This window comes from Sebastes fasciatus, chromosome 13 (assembly GCF_043250625.1).
Source record: "Sebastes fasciatus isolate fSebFas1 chromosome 13, fSebFas1.pri, whole genome shotgun sequence".
Taxonomy (NCBI): domain Eukaryota; kingdom Metazoa; phylum Chordata; class Actinopteri; order Perciformes; family Sebastidae; genus Sebastes; species Sebastes fasciatus.
In genome coordinates, this window is record NC_133807.1 from 2,660,405 (window position 1) to 2,682,257 (window position 21,853).

Sequence of the window (21,853 nt, forward strand, 5' to 3'; positions counted from 1 at the left end):
ACAGAAATCCTAACGGCTTGTTTCAAACGCACAATTTCTGAATACGGACTGTGTGTATTTCTCCGTATATTGAGTGTTTTGATAGTTTAACAGTATTTATAAAGCACTTAAACCTGCTTTATAATATAAAAGACATGAAAATCTCACTTTGTACAATATGGGACCTTTAATAATCCCGTTAAAGGTACAGAATCCGTGTATGTTTTGTCTGTTTATTGGATTCATGATGCCTTCAAATGGAACTCTTCAGCTTGCAGGTCCAACATGGGAAGTCGTGTACACAATATGCTTGGGAGTTCAAATGGTTAATTTGTGATAAAACCCCGCCGCTAAGGTTATTGTCGGCGTCTAGAAGGCACAGAGGCTAACAATTTAGCAAGCGGGTAACGTAATGAAGGAAATGCAAAGACATAATGACAGGAAAAAGATGAGACCATTGGGAATATCAACATTTCCCTCAGACATGTACTGTATATCAACTTATTATGCACCAAAACGTCAGCAAAGCCCCCGTTTAGCGGCACATTGAACACAGAGATGGCTAAACTACAGGCCGACGCCACACGTGAAGATTGTAAAATAGCATTGCTACAGACGTAGGCAAAGTTGTTGGTAACGTTCCGTTAAAGAGAGAAAAACCCACAATGGTCACTGAAATAACTTGAAACTGACAAAAGTAATAATAAATAAAAATTTACTGAAAATGAACTAATGAAAATCAGATATTGTTTTTGAATTGTGGTTCAACAGAATCATTTTAAAAAACAAACTAATGAAACTGGCCAGAACAAAAATGATGGTACCCCTAGAAAAGATGTAAAATAATGTGACCATAGGGACATATTAAACTAAGGTGTGTCCTGTAATTAGCATCACAGGTATCTTCAAACTTGTAATCAGTCAGTCTGCCTATTTAAAGGGTGAAAAGTAGTCACTGTGCTGTTTGGCATCATGGTGTGTGCCACACTGAACATGGACCACAGAAAGCTAAGGAGAGAGTTGTCTCAGGAGATGAGAAAGAACATTATAGACCTCCATGTTAAAGGTAAAGGCTATAAGACCATCTCCAAGCAGCTTGATGTTCCTGTGACTACAGCTGCACATATTATTCAGAAGTTTAAGGTCCATGGGACTGTAGCCTACCTCCCTGGACATGGCCGCAAGGGGAAAATTGATGACATATTGAAGAGACGGATAATACGAATGGTAACCAAAGAGATTAGAGGTGAACTCCAAGGTCAAGGTACATCAGTGTCCGATCGCACCATCCGTCACTGTTTGAGCCAAAGTGGACTTAATGGAAGACGACCCAGGAGGACACCAAATCATAAAAAAGCGAGACTGGAATTTTCCAAAATGCATATTGACAAGCCACAAAGCTTCTGGGAGAATGTCCTTTGGACAGATGAGACAAAACTGGAGCTTTTTGGCAAGTCACATCAGCTCTATGTTCACAGACGCAAAAATGAAGCATCCAAAGAAAAGAACACTGTACCTAATGTGAAACATGGAGGAGGCTCAGTTATGTTATGGGGCTGCTTTGTTGCATCTGGCACAGGGTGTCTTGAATCTGTGCAGGGTGCAATGAAATCTCAAGACTATCAAGGCATTCTGGAGTGAAATGTGCTGCCCAGTGTCAGAAAGCTTGGTCTCAGTTGCAGGTCATGGGTCCTCAAACAGGATAATGACCCAAAACACAGCTAAAAACACCCAAGAATGGCTAAGAACAAAACATTGGACTATTCTGAAGTGGCCTTCTATGAGCCCGGATCTAAATCCTATTGAACATCTGTGGAAGGAGCTGGAACATGCAGTCTGGAGAAGGCACCCTTCAAACCTGAGACAGCTGGAGCAGTTTGCTCACGAGGAGTGGGCCAACATACCTGTCAACAGGTGCAGAAGTCTCATTGAGAGTTACAGAAATCACTTGATTGCAGTGATTGCCTCAAAAGGTTGTGCAACAAAATATTAAGTTAATGTTACCATCATTTTTGTCTAGGCCAGTTTCATTAGTTTGTTTTTTTAAATGATTCTGCTGAACCATAATTCAAAAACAATATCTGATTTTCATTAGTTAATTTTCAGTGAATTTTTATTTATTATTACTTTTGTCAGTTTCAAGTTATTTCAGTGACCATTGTGGGTTTTTCTCTCTTTAACGGAACGTTACCAACAACTTTGCCTACGTCTGTATTTAGACCAGCACTCAGAGTTTCAGCAGTTTGGTTGAATTGTACGTATTCTTGCCCTGCTGTTAGCTAGTAGTTGGCTTTTGTTTTTTTTAAAGAATTATAACTACTGCTTGTAGATTTACATTGGATGGACCCAGTATAACGGTGAAATGCTGCTCTGTTGGTTTGGAGCATGTGGCCAGATCTTACACATTGCACCTTTAATGCTTCTTCCACTCTAAAGTCACCACCCCGACCTAAACATTCAATTATATGAAAAAAATATGTAACAATATCTACTATTAATTAAGAGGTTTGTACTATAATAACGTCCACTTTTTTAAATGAACACATTTGGAACACAGCGGGCGGTGTAGGTGGCGTGTGCTTGAGCTCGTCTGATGGGGAACCAATGCTTCGGACAAGAATTCATGCATAACAAAATACACTTGTAACTCTACTTGAGTCAGTGTCTGCTGCTTAGGGGTTAACCCCCTGAGAACTACTACAGGTTCAGTTTTAGAGCTAGAGCTAATGTATCATATGAAACTAGAAAGAAACTTAGAGAATCCATCGGTACCAACCAACCATGTCATACTAGCTTGTCGGGAAGGAGGTTAAATAACGCCCCAAAGTTTGGAAACATTTTGGCGAGGAAAAACTCTCATGGCCATTTTCAAAGGGATCCCTTGACCTCTGATCTCAACATATGTGAATGTAAATGGGTTCTATGGGTACCCACGAGTCTCCCCTTTACAGACATGCCCACTTTATGATCATCACATGCAGTTTTTTTCCTGCAGTATAAATGTTTTATTGTCTCCTGATTTAAAATGGTGTATTTTAATATTTCTACCTACAGGGGTCCCTGAACAGTCTTGAATCACATAAATTGGGTCTCACTGTAAAGCTGAGACTCCAATGAGCCCAACTGTATTCATGTGTGATGATGTTAGATAGATAGATAGATAGATAGATAGATAGATAGATAGATAGATAGATAGATAGATAGATAGATAGATAGATAGATAGATAGATAGATAAATAGTTACTTTATTAATCCCGAGGGAAATTCCAGTTTCCAGCATCACAGTTCCGTAGTGCTAAGTGCAAACATGTTAGTAAAAAGGCAGTAAAAAAGTTAGTAGTAAAAAGTACAAAAAATATACCAGATATAAAAATACCAGGAGATGAAGAAAATTGTTAAAACTGAATATAGTGCAGAGTAACAACTGTGATAAACGACTTTTAAAAAAAGTGAATATAGTACAGAAGAGACTGTTAAAAGTGAGTATAGTGCATTATTATCTGTCCTGCAGACCGTCCTCCTTTGTCCCCCTCCTCCCTAGAGAGGTGTTGTACAGTGTGATGGCTCGGAGGACAAAGGATTTCCTGAGTCTGTCTAGTGGAGCACTTGGGGAGCAGCAGCCTGCCGCTGAACGTGCTCCTCTGTTTGTTGATGACGGCGTGCAGAGGATGGCTGGCGTTGACCAGTATGGCCAGCAGTCTGTTGAGTGTTCTCTCCTCTGCCACCGTCACCAGAGTGTCGATCTCCATGCGACCACAGAGCCGGCCCGCCTGATCAGCTTGTCCAGCCTCGAGGTGTCCCTCTTAGTTGTGCTGCCCCCCCCAGCACACCACAGCGTAGAAAAGGACGCTGGCGACCACAGATTGGTAGAACATCCGCAGGAGTTTTGAGCAGATGTTAAATGATCCCAGCCTCCTCAGGAAGTACAGTCTCCTTTGGCCCTTCCTGTAGAGGTGGTCAGTGTTTATTGTCCAGTCCAGTTGGTTGTCCAGCTGCAGCCCGAGGTACTTGTAGGTACCCACGACCTCCACCTCGTCCCCATCGATCTGGACTGGTCGTGGGGGTGGTCTAGACCCCATAGGAGCCATTTCATTGTAGTGAGACCATTTTTTGAAACTTGACCTCACTGTATATAATGACCTGTGGTGAGCTCTAGGATAATCACAGCCTCATGAAACTTTACAGCCACAAACTAAAGACCTAGAGCATTCAGAGGATGGATGGATCAAACTAGAGACCTAGAGCATTCAGAGGATGGATGGATCAAACTAGAGACCTAGAGTATTCAGAGGATGGATGGATCAAACTAGAGACCTAGAGTATTCAGAGGATGGATGGATCAAACTAGAGGCCTAGAGCATTCAGAGGATGGATGGATCAGACTAGAGACCTAGAGCATTCAGAGGATGGATGGATCAAACTAGAGGCCTAGAGCTTTCAGAGGATGGATGGATCAAACTAGAGGCCTAGAGCTTTCAGAGGATGGATGGATCAAACTAGAGGCCTAGAGCATTCAGAGGATGGATGTATCAAACTAGAGGCCTAGAGAATTCAGAGGATGGATGGCTCTCCTAGCTAGATTGACAATAAGGGGGTCTCTGAGCAGATTCCAGAACAGAAGTGCTCTCCATCCAGTCGCCAAAAAATTTAATTCTTGCAGAAATCTCCAAATGTCAAAAGTTTTCGATCCCTTTCTATGATTTCTATGGTGTTCCTCAAGGTCTTGGTGTCTTAATGTGGTATTTTGGAGGGATTATTGATCATTTTTATCAGTTCTCGATAGGTTAAAAATTATTAAATTTAGCACCAAATCTGTGCAACAAATGGTATCAGCCCATAAATTGCTGCAACAACTTATGAGACATAATAGAGCATGAGGATGACCATCCTATACTTCTATCATAATGTTCTAAACCCTTATACACTTTTACAATTCATTTTAATTCATTCATTCATGTTTATTTCTAATTTATGAGTAGAACAACTTGACACACAGTGCTGAGCAGCATCTCAGATTAATCTTCAGGTTTCCAGCTTTCAGATGATGTACACCACTTCTATGTGACATCTACTGTTGACCTGCTATCTCCCCCTAAAGACCCCCTGGACCCCTCCAAAAAGGACAAAAAACTGGTCTATTGTGGGTCTCAGAGGGTTAATAACAACTTATTTTTCTCATTTTGATTAGATACATATTTTCCAAAATCTGTTTTTAAATCAGTGCATTTAATGCACTTGACATTTTGTTGCCAATCCTTCCTGAGAACTACTTTCATGTAAAGAGTCAACAGTGACATCTGGAGGTGAGATGATGTCATTGTATTGATGGAAACTCCTAAACCTTTCAGTCACATGGATATTGTTCTTTCTTTGTGTACAACATGTATTTTTTGTTGCAGTCATTATTATTTGTAGTGTGGAGCGAGACTGTTTCTATCTTCTCAAAAGGAAATTGAAAAAGGCAAATGTTATATTTGATATATTTAGGGTACGTGTAGTCAGATTTGACTTTCCACTGCAGTAAATTACAATTTTCTTTTATATAGATTAAAGGTCCCACATTATAAAAAAGTGAGATTTTCATGTTTTTATATTATAAAGCAGGCTAAAGTCCTATGTAAATACTGTGAAAGTATCGAAACGCTCAATCTACAGGGAAATACACACAGCCCCTATTCAGAAACTCTGCATTTGAAACAAGCTGTCAGGATTTCTGTCCATTTGTGATGTCACAAATATACAATATTTAGACCCTTGACACAATTTCAAACGTAAACATTCTAAATGTGTCCCATTTCATTCCTGGTTGCAGTGTATGTGAATGTCATCAGCTGACAGGAAGTACACATGGACCCAAGCTGTTATCTAGCAACGCAATTCTGTTGCAATTACGTCAAAATGCGCTAAAACTGAGTGTTTCAGACAGAGGGTGAATACAGGTATATTCAGGCCAACAGTATGAGGAAAATAAAGGGTTTTTGAACATTACAGTATGTAAACATGTTCTAGTAGAAACACAAAATACAAGTATGAACCTGAAAAAGAGCATGATAGACCTTTAAGTCTTTTTACAGTGTGGTAGTAGTCCTTGTGGTGTGGCCTTCATGGCTACAGTGTCCTTATATGCACCTAAAGTTGATTGCAGGCTCAGTTTATGGCTGCTTCTCTCCCCTGGGGCCCAGTCAACACATAGAAAGACTTTTTTTTAAGTGAGCCCTGATTAAGTGTAAATAAGTCCCAACATGGGTCGACACAGTCTGTATCTGCATCTGAATGGGAGGCAGCACCGTAAAGCTAATGCGTAAACACTCCTTATCTCAGCACCATTATGCCTGGGTTCAGTCTGCTACATCGTGATCTGCTCTGCTGCTGACGGCCTCTTGTTGTCGAGCTAAATGTTAGTTAGAGGACTTTACGGGCTGTGGTGGAGGCCTGAGGAGAGGCTTACTGGAGGTTAGTGTGGGGAAGAAACAGGGAGCCAGACAGACAGACAGGCAGACAGGCAGATAGACAGACAGGCAGACAGACAGACAGGCAGACAGACAGACAGACAGACAGACTGACAGACAGGCGACAGACAGACAGACAGGCAGACAGGCAGATGACAGAGAGACAGACAGACAGGCAGACAGACAGACAGACAGATAGACAGACAGGCGGGCAGACAGACAGACAGACAAGCAGACAGACAGACAGACAGACAGATAGACAGACAGGCAGACAAGCAGACAGACAGGCAGACAGAAAGACAGAAAGGCAGCGCTGGCTGGCCTCAGGGCCTCTACAGGCAGCGAGCAGACGAGCCAATGAGGAAGGAGACATCCACCCCCCTTCTCGTCCTGCCTGGCTCGGCTCGGCTCAGCTCGGCGCGCCCTGTAATTAGGAGCTGTAGTTGGGTTGGGCGCCGCCACGGTGGACAGCCTGGCTGCTGTTTGGTTTGAGCTCCAGACTGAGAGGAGACCTCATCTCGTTCTCAACACTGCTGCTTCAGAGACTTTAAATTGGACAGCAGAGAGACATGAACGGACAGTGTCCACCTGTCTTCGAGGAGAAGAAGCCCCCCCTCCCAATCATGGCTGGCAGCTCCATCTCCACCACCAAGGAGTCCCCCACCCTGCCGGAGTCCTCGTCCACAGACATGGGCTTCTACAGCGGACAGAGCGCGCTCCACGGCGCGCACGACCTGTACCCGGCGCAGCAGCAGCAGCAGCAGTACTCCGCGCAGCACATGAACCCGTACGCGTACCACCACCACTACAACCTGCACGGGCTGGGGACCGGCGGGGCCTACCCGGTGGTCGCCAAGGCAGAGTACCCGTACCCCCACGCAGCGTACCGGGAGCACGGCGCGTTCAGCAGGGAGGTGCACGCGACGCTGCAGGACGGTGAGTTGGACCCGAGAGGACAAGTTAGTTTCCGTGCATGAGTAGAAGTGACTGATCACCGGTTACATATTAATATCGGATCATTTTCAAAAAGAACTGTATCTCAGTATGTGTCTTAAAACCACATTGCCCCCCCCCCCCCCCTCTGAGGCTGATGAATGGCTGTGCTCATGTCTGGACATAGAAACCCAATCATTACGCACGGGTTTTACGCACGGAGAAAACGTTTCCACTGCTGTCCTAAACTATTCACATCGCATTTTATACATTGTTTTGGAACAATGAACTGATGCTCTGTTAATGTCCTTCAGTAGAAGATGAGTAGTGGAGTCACAGTTACAGTGTATTTATGGTATTGAGTTAATAGAAGTAGGGGAGACGCTCTATACACACTATATGTATATACAGTCCAATACCTCACACTGTATATACATATACCTCTATATACATAGAACCTGCCACAGTGTCTCCCTGTTCAAAAAAACATATGTGTCACCGGCAGTTCGTAAAAGAGTCACGAATTTTAATCTATTCAATTCCTGTCCATAGAGACTCAGGACAACTTTCAGCAATGTATTTTTCATGCATTTTTCTACCAATGTCCAGCAACAACTGACGCACGTGTCAATTTCTGCTCCCAGTTTTTTTTTTTAAATAAAACTACTTGGTTAGGCTTAGGAAACAGAACTACTTAGGTTTAGGAAAAGATCACGGTTTGGGTTAAAATAACACTGGAAGTGGCGTAACTTAAGAATGGAAGTTACGAGACGAATAAATCAACTTTGACTTGTATTTTCACACGGGACACGAACACCGGTCTCCTGGGCGAACGTCCTGTGTTTGACCCCCCGCCCCCGACCTCTTCCCTATGCAACATTTGCCGCTCTCTATACTTCTGGGTTGCGTGGATCAAGTACAAATTGATTTTTTTCCTGACCATCACAAAAAAGATGTGAAATTGGTGTCTACAGTATGTACACCTATCAACAGTTACATTTAATTTCGAGACTATTTCATGAACTGCTGTGCGACTGGGCTGATGTCACAGATGTTTATAAGAATATTTTCAGCTATAATGTATTTCTTCAGAACTGTATCTAAATTAATTGCAAATGTACAATATTCAAGGTTAGTGACGTGTTACCTTTCAGACTGTAAAGCTTTGAAAAGGATGTGAATTCTGGGTTCCCACTCACACAGTACCTTCATATGGGGAGTTCGATATACAGTAGTTGTGACAGCCAGGTGAGGTTTGTACTCTCCTCATGCTACTAGTCAGAAGTAGAATCTTTATTTGATTTAACTGAAAGGAAGGACTCACGAATGAACCCAGTCTGTCTTTTACTGTAAGTGGAGCAGCTTCTTATTGCCAGGGATGTCCCAGATTTGTACAAGTGTTAACCAGCTCCGCCATGCACTTAAAGTTTCCAGAAGAAAATACCTGCGACTCAAAGTTTGAGAGAAAGGTAGCCTATAGGAGCGGGGGGAGGTGTCAGAGGGCGAAGAGGAAACAGGAGATCATTGCTGGCGAGATAAAGCTTCAGCCTGCAGGAGAATAGTTTGTATAGAGGGAAAAAAACAAAGCTTCGAGTTTGACGGGGGTAAATTCACTTAGCTGCTGCTGCTGTTGTGTGTCTCATTGTTATTCACTGTAAATGGAAGCACACCTGCCAATCATCTCGTCTTTGAGCTTCTTTCAGATTTATTTTGATAGGAAAATGGAGATCAGCCTGAAGGTCTTTGGATGGAAGCCATGGCCTAGTTCTAGCGAGTGGCATTTTAACTTCACCTAGGCTACTGTATATCAGGAATGAAGAAGTAATTAACAGGCAACACTTGTTGGTTTATGTGCACTACAAAGGCAACCTAAACAGTCTAACCTTAACCCTAACCCTTCCATAAATAAATATCACAAGACCACTAGAGACAACATTTGGAACATCATTTTGGCTCTTTAACTTAAACAGAAGTGCCCCTACAGCTAGACTGCGTTCAAAAGCCTGGAAGACGTCTCTGTGCAAACGACAGAGAGGGAAAACAAACTCGACAGACTGGTGTACTGTTTTTGACATTCCAGTTGGGAGTTGACTCCTGGAAATTGGCCCCGGGGGACTTTGGCCCGCAGCCGCGCACATCAGGTGTCACGACATGTCAGTCAGCCTTGGCCTTTGAATCACCCGACAAGGCTTCTTATCATGCAAGGCCCGTGGCCACGCCCGCACAAATAACCAGCAAACAAATACACAAATAGGTGACGAATTAAACTCAGAGATAAATAGAAGGGCTGTTTAAAATAGATCGCATTATTGTCCATAGTTAATCACAATTAATCGCAAAATAATCACACATTTGTAATGTGTTCCAAATGAACCTTAAAGGGAGATTTGTCAAATATTTAATCCTCTTATCAACATGGGAGTGGATAAAGATGCTGCTTTATGCAAATGTATGTATATATTTATTATTGGAAAGCAATTAACAACACAAAACAATGACAGATATTGTCCAGAAACCCTCACAGGTACTGCATTTAGCATAAAACAAAATGCTCAAATCATAACATGGCAAACTGCAGCCCAACAGGCAACAACAGCTGTCAGTGTGTCAGTGTGCTGACTTGACTATGACTTGCCCCAAACTGCATGTGATTATCATAAAGTGGGCATGTCTGTAAAGGGGAGACTCGTGGGTACCCATAGAACCCATTTACATTCACATATCTAGAGGTCAGAGGTCAAGGGACCCCTTTGGAAATGGACATGACAGTTTTTCCTCGCCAAAATGTAGCGGAAGTTTGGAGCGTTATTTAACCTCCTTCATGACAAGCTAGTAGGACATGGTTGGTACCAATGGAGTCCTTAAGTTTTCAAGTTTCATACGGTGCCAGCATCCAACCTAAAAATTGCAAGTTCAGAGGTCAGAGGTCAAGGGACCCCTTTGAAAATGGCCATGCCAGTTTTTCCTCGCCAAAATGAAGCGGAAGTTTGGAGCGTTGTTTCCCAACAAGCTAGCATGACATGGTTGGTACCGATGGATTCATCAGGTTTGCGCCCGCTACAACCTAAAAATCGCAAGTTGCGTTAACGCGTTATGGAAATTAGTGGCGTTAAAACAAATTTGCGTTAACGCGTTATTATCGCGTTAACTTTGACAGCCCTTCAGCCACTAATTATCTCTTTTTTTTTAAATTATGATCATTTAAAAATATCTAAATTCAAATGTGGTCAGTAAATAATATAAATAAAAACACACAATTTGTAAATAGGTATAAATGCATATGAAATATATTGCATTGCATTTCCTATACAAATTAGAATAGATTTTTAAATTGTATTGTTTCCCCATCTTAAGGTGATACAAATATATGTGTTGATCAAATGTGAACAAATGTATTTGAGTCAGGTTGGCTGTTTATCTAAAATAAGACCAGAAAAAGGATTTGGATACAAGAATAAGAGCTGAAACGGGGCGAGATGTATACAAGCGGGCCTCCAGGCTACATGAAAAGCACCTATAAATCTCTGTCTCCCTCCCCGGCTGTGGGAGACACTCCGACCAAAATTACAAGTTCTGCTGCTGGCGGAATTTCTTTGAAATTTCGGGGATGTAGTGGCCGTGGCTATTTTTGTGCTACAACTTCTCGGCACAAACTGCCATGTAGAAAAGTTAATTTAATCGTTCGAAGTCTCATACGGGTCGTGTCACACTTTATAAGATCAAAGAAGAAGAACAGCACTGTGATCGTTTTGACTGGGAGGTTCCACAAACAAACTAAAAGTCCCCCCCACAGGAGTGTTGCAGGAATATTACATGGCTTTTTTTTATGGTTTCCTCCCACAGTGAAAGAGGAACCAGACGTGGAGGTTCGGATGGTCAACGGGAAGCCCAAGAAGGTGCGCAAGCCCCGGACCATCTACTCCAGCTACCAGCTGGCGGTCCTGCAGAGGAGGTTCCAGTCGGCGCAGTACCTGGCCCTGCCGGAGCGGGCCGAGCTGGCCGCACAGATGGGCCTCACACAGACGCAGGTGAGGCTGCAGGGAACACCGACAGTACACTTCAGTTTAAATGAGAGAAGAAACAAAGTGCGTGCTCTCTTACACTGCAGATCACAGGTGTAAACAATTTCAAATGTCTTAGGTCCCATATTATAAAAAGTGAGATTTTCATGTCTTATATATTGTAAAGCAGGTTTAAGTGCTTTATAAATAATATGAAAGTATCGAAGCGCTCAATATACGGAGAAATACACAGAGCTCGTATTCAGAAATTGTGCGTTTGAAACAAGCCGTTAGGATTTCTGTCCATTTGTGATGTCACAAATATACAATATTTAGACCATTACACGGTTTTAAACGTAAACATTCTAAATGTGTCCCAGTTTATTCCTGGTTGCAGTGTATGTTAATGACATCAGCTGACAGGAAGTAAACATGGACCCAAACTGTTGCCAGGCAACGCAATTCTGTTGCAATTCCGTTGCAGTTCCTTTGAAATGCACTAAAACGGAGCGTTTCAGGTATATTCAGGCAGACAGTAAGAGGAAAATAAAGTTTTTTTTTTAACATTACAGCATGTAAACATGTTCTAGTAGAAACACAAAATACAAGTATGGACCTGAAACTGAGCATGATATGGGACCTTTAAAATGTTATTTTTTTGTCTGTGAGGTCAGGGCCGGCTCAAGGCATAGGCCATATAGGCAGTCAGCTAGGGCGCCACCTTCTGGGGGGGCGCTGGTCGCCCGCTAAAATATTTTTTTTAGAAAAAAAAAAATGTGCTGGTGCCCTTCTTCATTTTCTGCATTGAGGTAACAAACCAAACGAATAAAGAAAGAAACACATACATAAATACACTTTTCACCCCTGTAACTCTCTTTCTCACACTTTTTCATCTGCCTTATTAATACTTATTTGTTAATAAAAGTGTAAAGTGTAGCGAAACTGACAAAACACTTTTTAGCCAACAATATCAGGGACCAGATGTTTATTTATATTATAATAAATACAGTTATTTATGAAAATACAAATCTTAATCTTTGTCTTAACACCATTGTGATGTCTGATTGTGTTGTGGTTTACGGGGCTAGAGTTAGGGTTCTGGGGGGTTGAACACAAACCCTAAGGGGGGGGGGCTCCAAATCCGGATTTCGCCTTGGACACCAAAAGGGCTGGAGCCGGCCCTGTGTCAGATGTTGAATGGGAGTTGCAGTTTAAGTTGAAGCCCTCAAAGTAGTCAAAGTGTCAGTTGAAGTTGAAGCCCTGAAAGGGTTTGAAATATCTTTTGTGTGTAAGAGCCGGAAACAGTCAACGATTTACTTTCAAATCTAAGCCCCGTTAGGTAGTCGTCAGACTGTAAGGAAACACTGAAAGTAGCTCAATCGTCATATGAAGCGTGAAAGATGAAAGTAGCTGAACTGTCATTCAAAGAGATTAGAAGAGATTAAAGCAGTTTAAATGTCAGTTTAATTTATCAGCGATGAAAGCAATTGAAATTTCTGTTGAATTTGAAGCGCCGGGAATAGTTTAAGTGCATCGAAAGTAGTTGAAGTATCAGCAAATGGATTGACAGAACTCAAAATGTTTACAGTGAAAAATGGAAAAAAAATAGTTGTGTGAGTTGATGTGTAGAAGATGAAAGCAGACAGTTTAGTTGAAGTGCCAGAGATATTTGACGTATGTGCTCTGTAAACAGTTGTAGTGCTTGAATGAAGTCTCCTGGTGAACATACGAATGAGTATGAAGAATGTTGAAGAGGAGGTGAAAAGGTCCACAATACTGTATCTTAAAGCTATAGGTTACACTCAAATTACAGCTGTCAATCGATTACAATATTTACTCGCAAATTAATCACACATTTTTTATCTGTTTAAAATGAACCTTAATATGAGATTTTTAAAACTTAGCCCGCTACAACTTAAAAATTGCAAGTTGTGTTAATGGGTTAAAGAAATCAGTGGCGTTATAGGAATTTGTGTTAATACATTATTATTATTATTATTATTATCGTGTTAACTTTGACAGTTCTAACTAAAATATAATTTGCGAGATCTCTTTTGACTGCAGAATAATGGAATAAACTTAATGGTGCTCCGTAAGATATTCAGAGCATTAATATAGCAGGAAATAACGGCTAGCTCACAGCCGCTGCTCTGCACTGTGCTTATACAGCGGTTACAGCTGACAACGTAGCGCCCACCCCCCCCATTTCACCCCCAGGTTAACACTGTTAGCGCCGTCAGTACTTTTACTGTGGTTTTCATTGTTGGCGCTGTTAGCACTGTTAGCACTGTTAGCACTGTTAGCTGCAACCCATGCACATGGGAGAAGTTTTGTCTTCAGGGAGATTACAGGCAGAAAGCCCTGTGCGCAAGCCTTCGGCCATATTGAGAGCTGTGTAGAGGCAATAGATATTCTCAGAATTTTGATATTGGCACCTTAAAGGTCCCATATTGTAAAAAGTGACATTTTCATGACTCTTATATTATAAAGCAGTATCGAAACGCTTAATCCACAGAGAAATACACACAGTCCGTATTCAGAAACTGAGCCTTTTTTTTTTTCAAACAAGCTGTCAGGATTTCTGTCCATTTGTGATGTTACAAATCTACAATATTTAGACCATTTCAAAGTTTTAAACGTAAACATTCTAAATGTGTCCCAGTTTATATCCTTTTGCAGTGTATGTGAATGACATCAGCTGACAGGAAGTAAACATGGACCAAAGCTGTTGCCTAGCAACGCAATTCTGTTGCAATTCCATTGCAATTCCATTGAAATGTACTAAAACGGAGCGTTTCAGACATAGGTTAAATACAGACATATTCAAGCAGACAGTATGAGGAAAGTAAAGGGTTTTTTGAACATTAAAGCATGTAAACATGTTCTAGTAGAAACCCAAAATACAAGTATGGACCTGAAAATGAGCATATGTCCCCTTTAAAATACAATAATATAAAATACAAGGTCATACTAGGCTATTAAGATAACATTTAACAAAATAAATTAAGAATAAAACATAGATACTATAAAAATAATTTATAATAAAAATAGAAATCTATTTGCCGGAGCATTAGACAGTGATCCTATCAGCCCTGTGAGTTGTTACTGTTGTGTCAGTATGGTTTATGCAGTCATACTCACCCTTCCTTAATGATTTACTGCCACATGAATTATCTTCTTAGCTTGCGGTGCAGGTTGTTTTATCACGGCTGCTGTAAATCATTGTTCAGTGTTATGCTTGGGTTGCATACACACGCTTTATGAAAACAAAAGGCATGAGCAATAACTTGAAATGTATGATTGTCATGTCGTCTGGTTTGATGCTCTCATGGAGTCATTATTGTTTATACAAATGACAATAGCTCTCATATTATCATAATATTACATTTCAATGAGCTGTAATCTGTTCTGTGACATCACCTCTGCTGGCCAATAACTGTTCTTAGATGATATCTTGTTTATGGAAGTTAAATATTACTTACTAGTTACCTGGTTTATGACTAGTACACAGCATTTATTGTAACATGCTTTATTTAGTATGACAAAAACATTTTCAGAGGATGTTATTTTTTGGCAACAACTGATTAGTAGATCCATTTGAGGAATAGTTTAGATTAAGGAACTGAACTGAAAACAAGTGGGGAACATTGTTATGGCCAGTGTGTCGGCAAACAAAGTGCCTATTAACACATCCTGTAGTAATGAAACAACATTAGTATTCAGTTGGAGTCGTGGTTCTGGCCACCTGAATACCTGAATATTCGCTCACTTTTAACTCTGTTTTTGGTCACCACCATCACCTGAGAAACAATATCTGTCTCTTTAGCTGCTAAATGCTCAGCTACGTTGCCACCAGCTAGTTGCAGACTTTGCCAGTCTGCTGTATTGTGCTGGGCAGGTAGTGCACGGCGGCTTTACCAGAGCTTTTTCACTGAAAACGGCTGCCTTGGAAACAAGATTGTTAAAAGTAGAGTTTATAGGGAAAGAACCAAAAACAATGAGCTAAAAGAAGCTAAATTAGTTTTTTTTTTTTTTATATATTAACAATGGATCAAATGATTAAGCGACTTTCAAAGCAGTCACTTGTACTGACGAACCCACAGAGAACTCTGCAGTTACCCCTCAGCATTACAGAGCGTTTTAGCACCTTTCAGGTCATTGTTTTGGTTTTAACTTTAAACTGTTTCGGTTCACTTTTACACCTCATTATATCCATTCATTTCGATACGGCGTGTATGACTATTTCTGTCTTCTCCAGCTGCGTCCCCGTTTCCGGCGGTGTGAAACAGACTCAAGAACAAGTAAAATAATAAATATAAAAATATAATTCAAAGCGGTAAACACCCACAGCATAAATCCAGCTGTCATTCCTGCATTTGTCAGTTTAAACTGTGTTATTTTCCACCTGTATTATGAATTAAACTTCTTCATATGTCTTTAATATTATCATATAGTCACCGCACTGAGCTCTGATTTGTCGGCAGGCGGTGCTTTTATACGAGTTGATCTCTTATCTGGAACATAACCTGCTCCGGAGCAGGTTAGCTGTTTTGCATAAGTTACCATGGCGATCTACCCCGGTAAGAAGTGAACCAGCTTCGTAGGACGGAAAACCCTGAAGTTACCTCGCTAACCACAAATCTTCGTAGTAGAGGCCTCTGGTGTGTGGAGCCACCTGGCAGAATTGTAGATGCCTCCAAATGTTAATTAAAAATCAATAGTGTATTTGAGAATTGATACAGTATCACAAAACATAATATACTCAGAATCAGAAATACTTTATTGACACCGGGGGGTCAGCGTTACAGTTACTCTTGTACAAACATAAGAAATGTAAGAAATAAATGAGTATGTAACATGTCAATTATGTACATAATGCTACAATGTGAACAAAATATATGTAAAGAAATATAAGTAAGTACTAAAATTAACAATAAGAAAATGAGAATATAAAAAATATGAAACATGTGCAAATATTTGCATTAAGATGTGCAATATATAACAAAGAACCATAGTGCAACACAAACACAACATACTGAGAAGTAGGATCTATTAAGTGTGTTAAATATAAATGCCAGAATAGTAAATTAATAAGAATATTTCTTGTATCTACAGTATAAAGCCGGAATTAAAGACAGTATTGCACAGTTGAATTATTGCACAAATTATTGTACGGTTAAGTCAGTATTGTATATAGCAGCTGATGGGTGAAATAAGTCCAGGAAATATGTATCAGTATTTTCTTACACCCTTACACAAGAGTGAGTATTGGAAATTAATATTGCATTAAAGGTCCCATATTATGCTCATTTTCAGGATCATACTTGTATTTTGTGTTTCTACTAGAACATGTTTACATGCTGTAATGTTAAAAAAAAACTTTATTTTCCTCATAGTGTCGGCATGAATATGCCTGTATTCACCCTCTGTCTGAAACGCTCCGTTTTTGCGCATTTCTTTCTTCAGAGTTTCTGAATACGGGCTGTGTGTATGTCTCTGTGGATTGAACCTTTCGATACTTTCACAGTATTTATATAGGACTTAAGCCTGCTTTATAAATCTCACTTTTTTATAATATTTCCCCTTTAAGTTGCCTCAACAGTTGATACTCTTTCTTCCAGGTCAAAATCTGGTTCCAGAATCGTCGCTCCAAGTTTAAGAAGCTCTACAAGAACGGAGAGTTTCCACTCGGGGAAATTCCTCTTGAACACAGTCCAGACGCCAGCGATTCCATGGCCTGCAACTCTCCTCCATCCCCGGCCGTGTGGGAAAACAGTAATGGCAAAACTAACAGCAACAACAACAACAGCAGCAACAACAACAACAACAACAACAACAACAACAGCAACAGCAACAGCAACAGCGGCAGCAGCATCAAGAGCAGTGCAGTGATGGATCCGACCAGCAGAGGGCAGGGTCCCTATCAGCCTCCTGTGGATTCCTCGCCCGCCTGCATGGGAGAGTACACACACCAGAACTGGTACGAGCAGCAGGGCGCACATTTAGGTCTGCTACAGTCGGGCCCGACGCACCTCGCACCGTCAACGGGGGCGTCGGCCACACATAGTCTGGGAGCCGTTTACTGACGCTGAAACATGGACTGCACAACAGGAGCCCCGCGCTTAAACACTGAGGGGAATTCTTTTTTTGGAGCGCCGTTGGGAACAGAAACACCCGACAGTGATCGTCAGACACGAGTCATGACTGTTAAACCCGACACATATGTTGTCAAACAGGCTTTTCTACAGTAAACGTGGATTGAAAACAAGTGCTGGCCTCCGGAGTTTATGAACTGATTGAACTCGTGGAGATTAGAGCGATTGATATGTCTTTTTCAGTGCTGAGACTGAATTCTTATTTTAAATCACAGATAACAGATGATATTTTGTATATTTAATATTTTTTAAATATGACCGTATTTATGCCAAAAAAAAACTTCCCTTCCAGTCTTCCATAAATTCTTCTTCTGGAAAGGGCCTCTGACGCAGCATTTCCCCTCTAAAACGGAATACTACTGACATTTTCCGGGCTTCGCAGCAAATTAAAGCCCACCACACCAACACGGCAAACTTTAAGATATGTTGGGCTTTAACCTGACAGAAAACAGGACTGTTTGACAGGTCAGGCACCATGTTAGAGGGGAACAACACTGAAAGGCTGATAACCTTTTAAAACAAAAAAACATCAATATCAGACAAACACTGAAATGAGCCATGAGAGGGTGTTTTTGTAATTTGTAAAAGAACACGGAGCAACGGAAGTCCTATAGGACATTAATGGGAGGATTTACTTCTGTAGCTCCGGCACATTCTACCCGCCATTCACAAAGTACTGTCCAAACAATGTTTGTGTCCATAGATTTTTTTTTGTCAAAAGGCTTTTTTTACTTATAAAACCCATCTGGAGCAGATAAAAGTAAAAAAAAAAATTGTACATACAACAATGGGCAAGAAAGCAGAATGTTGTATGCAGACTTTTGATAAAGTGCCTCCAGTGATGTCATCTGAGTAGGGATGTCACCATATCAGAAACTTATAGTCGATACCATTACCAGAACAAATTCCACGATTCTCGATACCAATTCGATACCACGGTAAAAAACAAAAGTAAAACAATAAATCCCATGTATTTCAACATCCACTCCTTTTGTACCGTTTGCATTCTGGTGTTTGTGAGGAAGTTCAACAGGTGCCCCGCGGCCCCGAATGGGATAATGAATGAATGAATGATATTTGAACCCATCATGATAACGTTGGAATTTACCTTCACCCAATACTCATTTTTACTGAATAAAGCCTGAACACATCATAATGTAATTCTTTTGCACCTCCCGGTAACGGTAGCAGTTATCTCGGTACAGGACTGTGCTGCTTACCGGCTGCTGACCGCCAACGTTAGCTAGATCTCATCCTGCCGATTGATACATGGATTTGTTGACCACAATGTAGCATTATCAGGGAAAAATAGGGTACGTCCCCTGGATGCGTCGATAGTGAGTTTACTGTGTCCCAAACACGTTTTCTATCGTCCCCGGTACGACAGAACACTGTTAGTCTTGAGACCTGACGGTGCCTGCGGTAGGTACTGTAGAAAAATGTGTACCATCACGTTTTCAGAATTTTGGGTTCGCATGACATCCCTACACTTGAAGCAGAGGTGGTTGTAGTTTGAAAATTAGAAAAAGAAAAAGAAGTGATCTACGAGCATAACACACCTGAATCTCCAACCGAACTGTCGGTGGTTGAGTTGCATTGTGGGTAATGTAGGCGCCAGGTTTTGACAAGAATAATGCATGAAATAAAAAAAGACATATCTCTGGTTCTGCTGCACCAATTTAGATTTTTCTTTTTGATAATGTAGGAGTGCAATGCTAACATGGTGGAGAGCTCATTTAAGGACCTTTAAAAGTTGATTTCACATGTTAGATCAGCTCAGAGGTGTTCAACCTACTGCAAAGAATATATCCCTTTTTTAAAATGTCTTCCCTCCTCCTACCTTACCCGTTGCTGAGGCCTTCTCATACAGGAAACAGCCTCATGGAGTAAAAGCTTAAGGGTACATGTAAAACCCCAGAGAGGTACAAAATGGTACAAAATGTGATGGAAATGTTATCCAGCACTGTTTATCCGTTTTTTGTTTAGGATATGGGTTACGTCCTCGAATATTATGTCAAACAGTCAAAATAATTGTCGGGTACAAGCAGCAGTTCAGAGTCAGTGAGAATGAATGAGTCTTTTACGTCTGTGCAGCTTATTCTCAGTCTCACTTTCAAAAAGTTGGGGGACTTACGAGAGGCACAATTGAGCCAGTGGAGGCCGAGGTATCCCGACTTTTAGCCCGAGCTCTGAAAATGTCGAATCAAACAACCCCCACAATTCAACACAATGTAGCGTCTTTCATTACACCCTCCTTAAACACCCACATCTTTCACACTCCATGTTTGCTTTTTAATGCAAGGCTTTCTGTTTTGAATTTGAAATCTGCAACCCTAAACCGAGATAACCGTGATGACATCACTATGACATCGCCGGGGTAATTTGACAAAGCTCCTCTAGAGCCACAGAAAACATTATACAACTGTTTCCACGGGCTGAGTAGTGCTCTTCTTCATGATAAGTAAACGGATTCTCATGGGTAAAATTGTTGAAGTGGCCCCTTTAACTCCTCCTTAACTCCTAAAAAAACTATCAAGAGCAAAAGTGATAGCAACGTCGGTGCTAAAACATCTGGAAAATAAGTTGTATATATTCTATTAACACATCTGCTGTACTCAGGTTTTTTATTTATAGTGTCAACTGTAGAACAAAGGTGGCACAACAGTTTGTTCCTTAGGAGCTTTTTTTTTTTTTCAGAAAAATAAAATATATTTGAATCAGCTACAAGTGTATTATTTTCAGCGTTTTTTTACGTGTGAATGCAGTACACACACACACACACACTAGCATTGAAAGTGTGCTGACGTTGCTTTGCTGGTGTGCCTGCCAGAGTGAGTCAGACAATAGATACAGGTTGCACCCATCTATATATTATACACACACACACACACACACACACACACACACATACACACACACACACACACACACACACACACACACACACACACACACACACACATACACACACACACACACACACACACACACACACACACACACACACACACACAGAGTGCGTGTAAAGGAGGTTGTGGGAGGTGACAGTGCAGCAGACACTCTGGAGTCTCTGGATACTAATAACACAGAGAGACGGGTGTACACCGCTTTCATGTGGCACACAGTTGGAGAGGGGAGGAGAGATGTGTGTTTGTGTGTGTGTGTGTGTGTGTGCGTGTGTGTGTGTGACAAACATGCTGCTCTCCAGGCCAAACTCTCAACCAACCAAACCCACAGGTTAGCCAACAAAAAGAGGGCGTGATGAGGAAGAAACATAGACGAGGACACTTGCAAACAATGTTATCGACCCAAATACCAACCCAGTCGGCAGAAAAGTTCTGCAAACCTCGGGATACGCCGAATGTCGACTTCATAAATACGTTTCATATTAGCCTCCTATCACACTTGCAGAAACGCACCATGCCACATTGTTAACGTTGTGAAATGATTGGTTAGGTTTAGGCCTCAGAACTACTTGTTTAAGATTAGAAAAAAAGATCATGGTTTGAGTTCAAATAATAACATAACGTAACGTAACAACGCAACACAACGCAGTGTAACAACGCAATGTAACAACGCAGTAAAACAACATAACAACATAATGTAGCGACGTAACAACGGAACGGAACAACGGAACGGAACAGCGCAGCAAAACAACGTAACGCAACAACATAACGCAACAACGGAATGCAACAACGAAACGTAACGTATGAACGCAGCAAAACAACATAACGAAGCAACATAACGTAACAACATAACGTATGAACTTACCGTATCAACGTACCATAACAACGTAACAACGTGGCGTAACAACGAAACGTATCAGCGAAACGTATCAACGAAACGTATCAACCAAGCGAAACAACATAAGGTAGTAATGTAATGTAACAACGTAACGTAACAACCTTAGAATACTTGTAGAATATTTCTCTTTGTGACCTTGTTTGAGAGGATTTCGTAATGTAAAGGAATGGTTCAGCATTTTGGGAAAAGTGGCAATCAAATAAAGCGTAAGTAAGCGAGACAGTGTGTGGGAGTTTTTATCAGAAGCACCTGTCACACAAGAGTTGGTCGCAGTTTGATGCACTAGCTGGGTAGCGTATAAAATTTCGGCCATTGAAAGTTAAGTATTGAAATGGACCGCAGCTTATTTAAACATAATGTATGCATTTCGAGCAACTATGCTTTAATACAAAGTCATCTCCCAGGTGTGTGGTCCTTTTCTTTGTAGACAGGACAGTAGAATGATGCAGACCATCAAAAATGTAGTTTAAAAGTGTAACAAAGAAAAAATGTGACTTTCAGCAGGGAAGGGAAAACAGACGTCCACATTATC

The 21,853-nt window shown here is 41.1% G+C and overlaps 1 protein-coding gene and 1 long non-coding RNA gene across 2 annotated transcripts; both read left to right on the forward strand.

Annotated features, from left to right (window-relative positions):
- Positions 1-456: 456 nt before the first annotated feature.
- LOC141779981 (uncharacterized) lies at positions 457-2,408 on the forward strand. The gene is made up of 2 exons (XR_012596502.1): positions 457-596; positions 2,199-2,408. It is a non-coding gene; the product is annotated as an uncharacterized LOC141779981 (long non-coding RNA).
- A 4,458-nt stretch (positions 2,409-6,866) lies between these two features.
- On the forward strand, positions 6,867-20,239 carry LOC141779982 (homeobox protein Dlx3b-like). Its single transcript, XM_074655021.1, has 3 exons — positions 6,867-7,364; positions 11,205-11,389; positions 16,984-20,239. Exons 1-3 carry the CDS (start codon positions 6,998-7,000, stop codon positions 17,446-17,448), a joined length of 1,017 nt encoding a protein of 338 aa, XP_074511122.1. The 5' UTR covers positions 6,867-6,997; the 3' UTR covers positions 17,449-20,239.
- Positions 20,240-21,853: the final 1,614 nt, after the last annotated feature.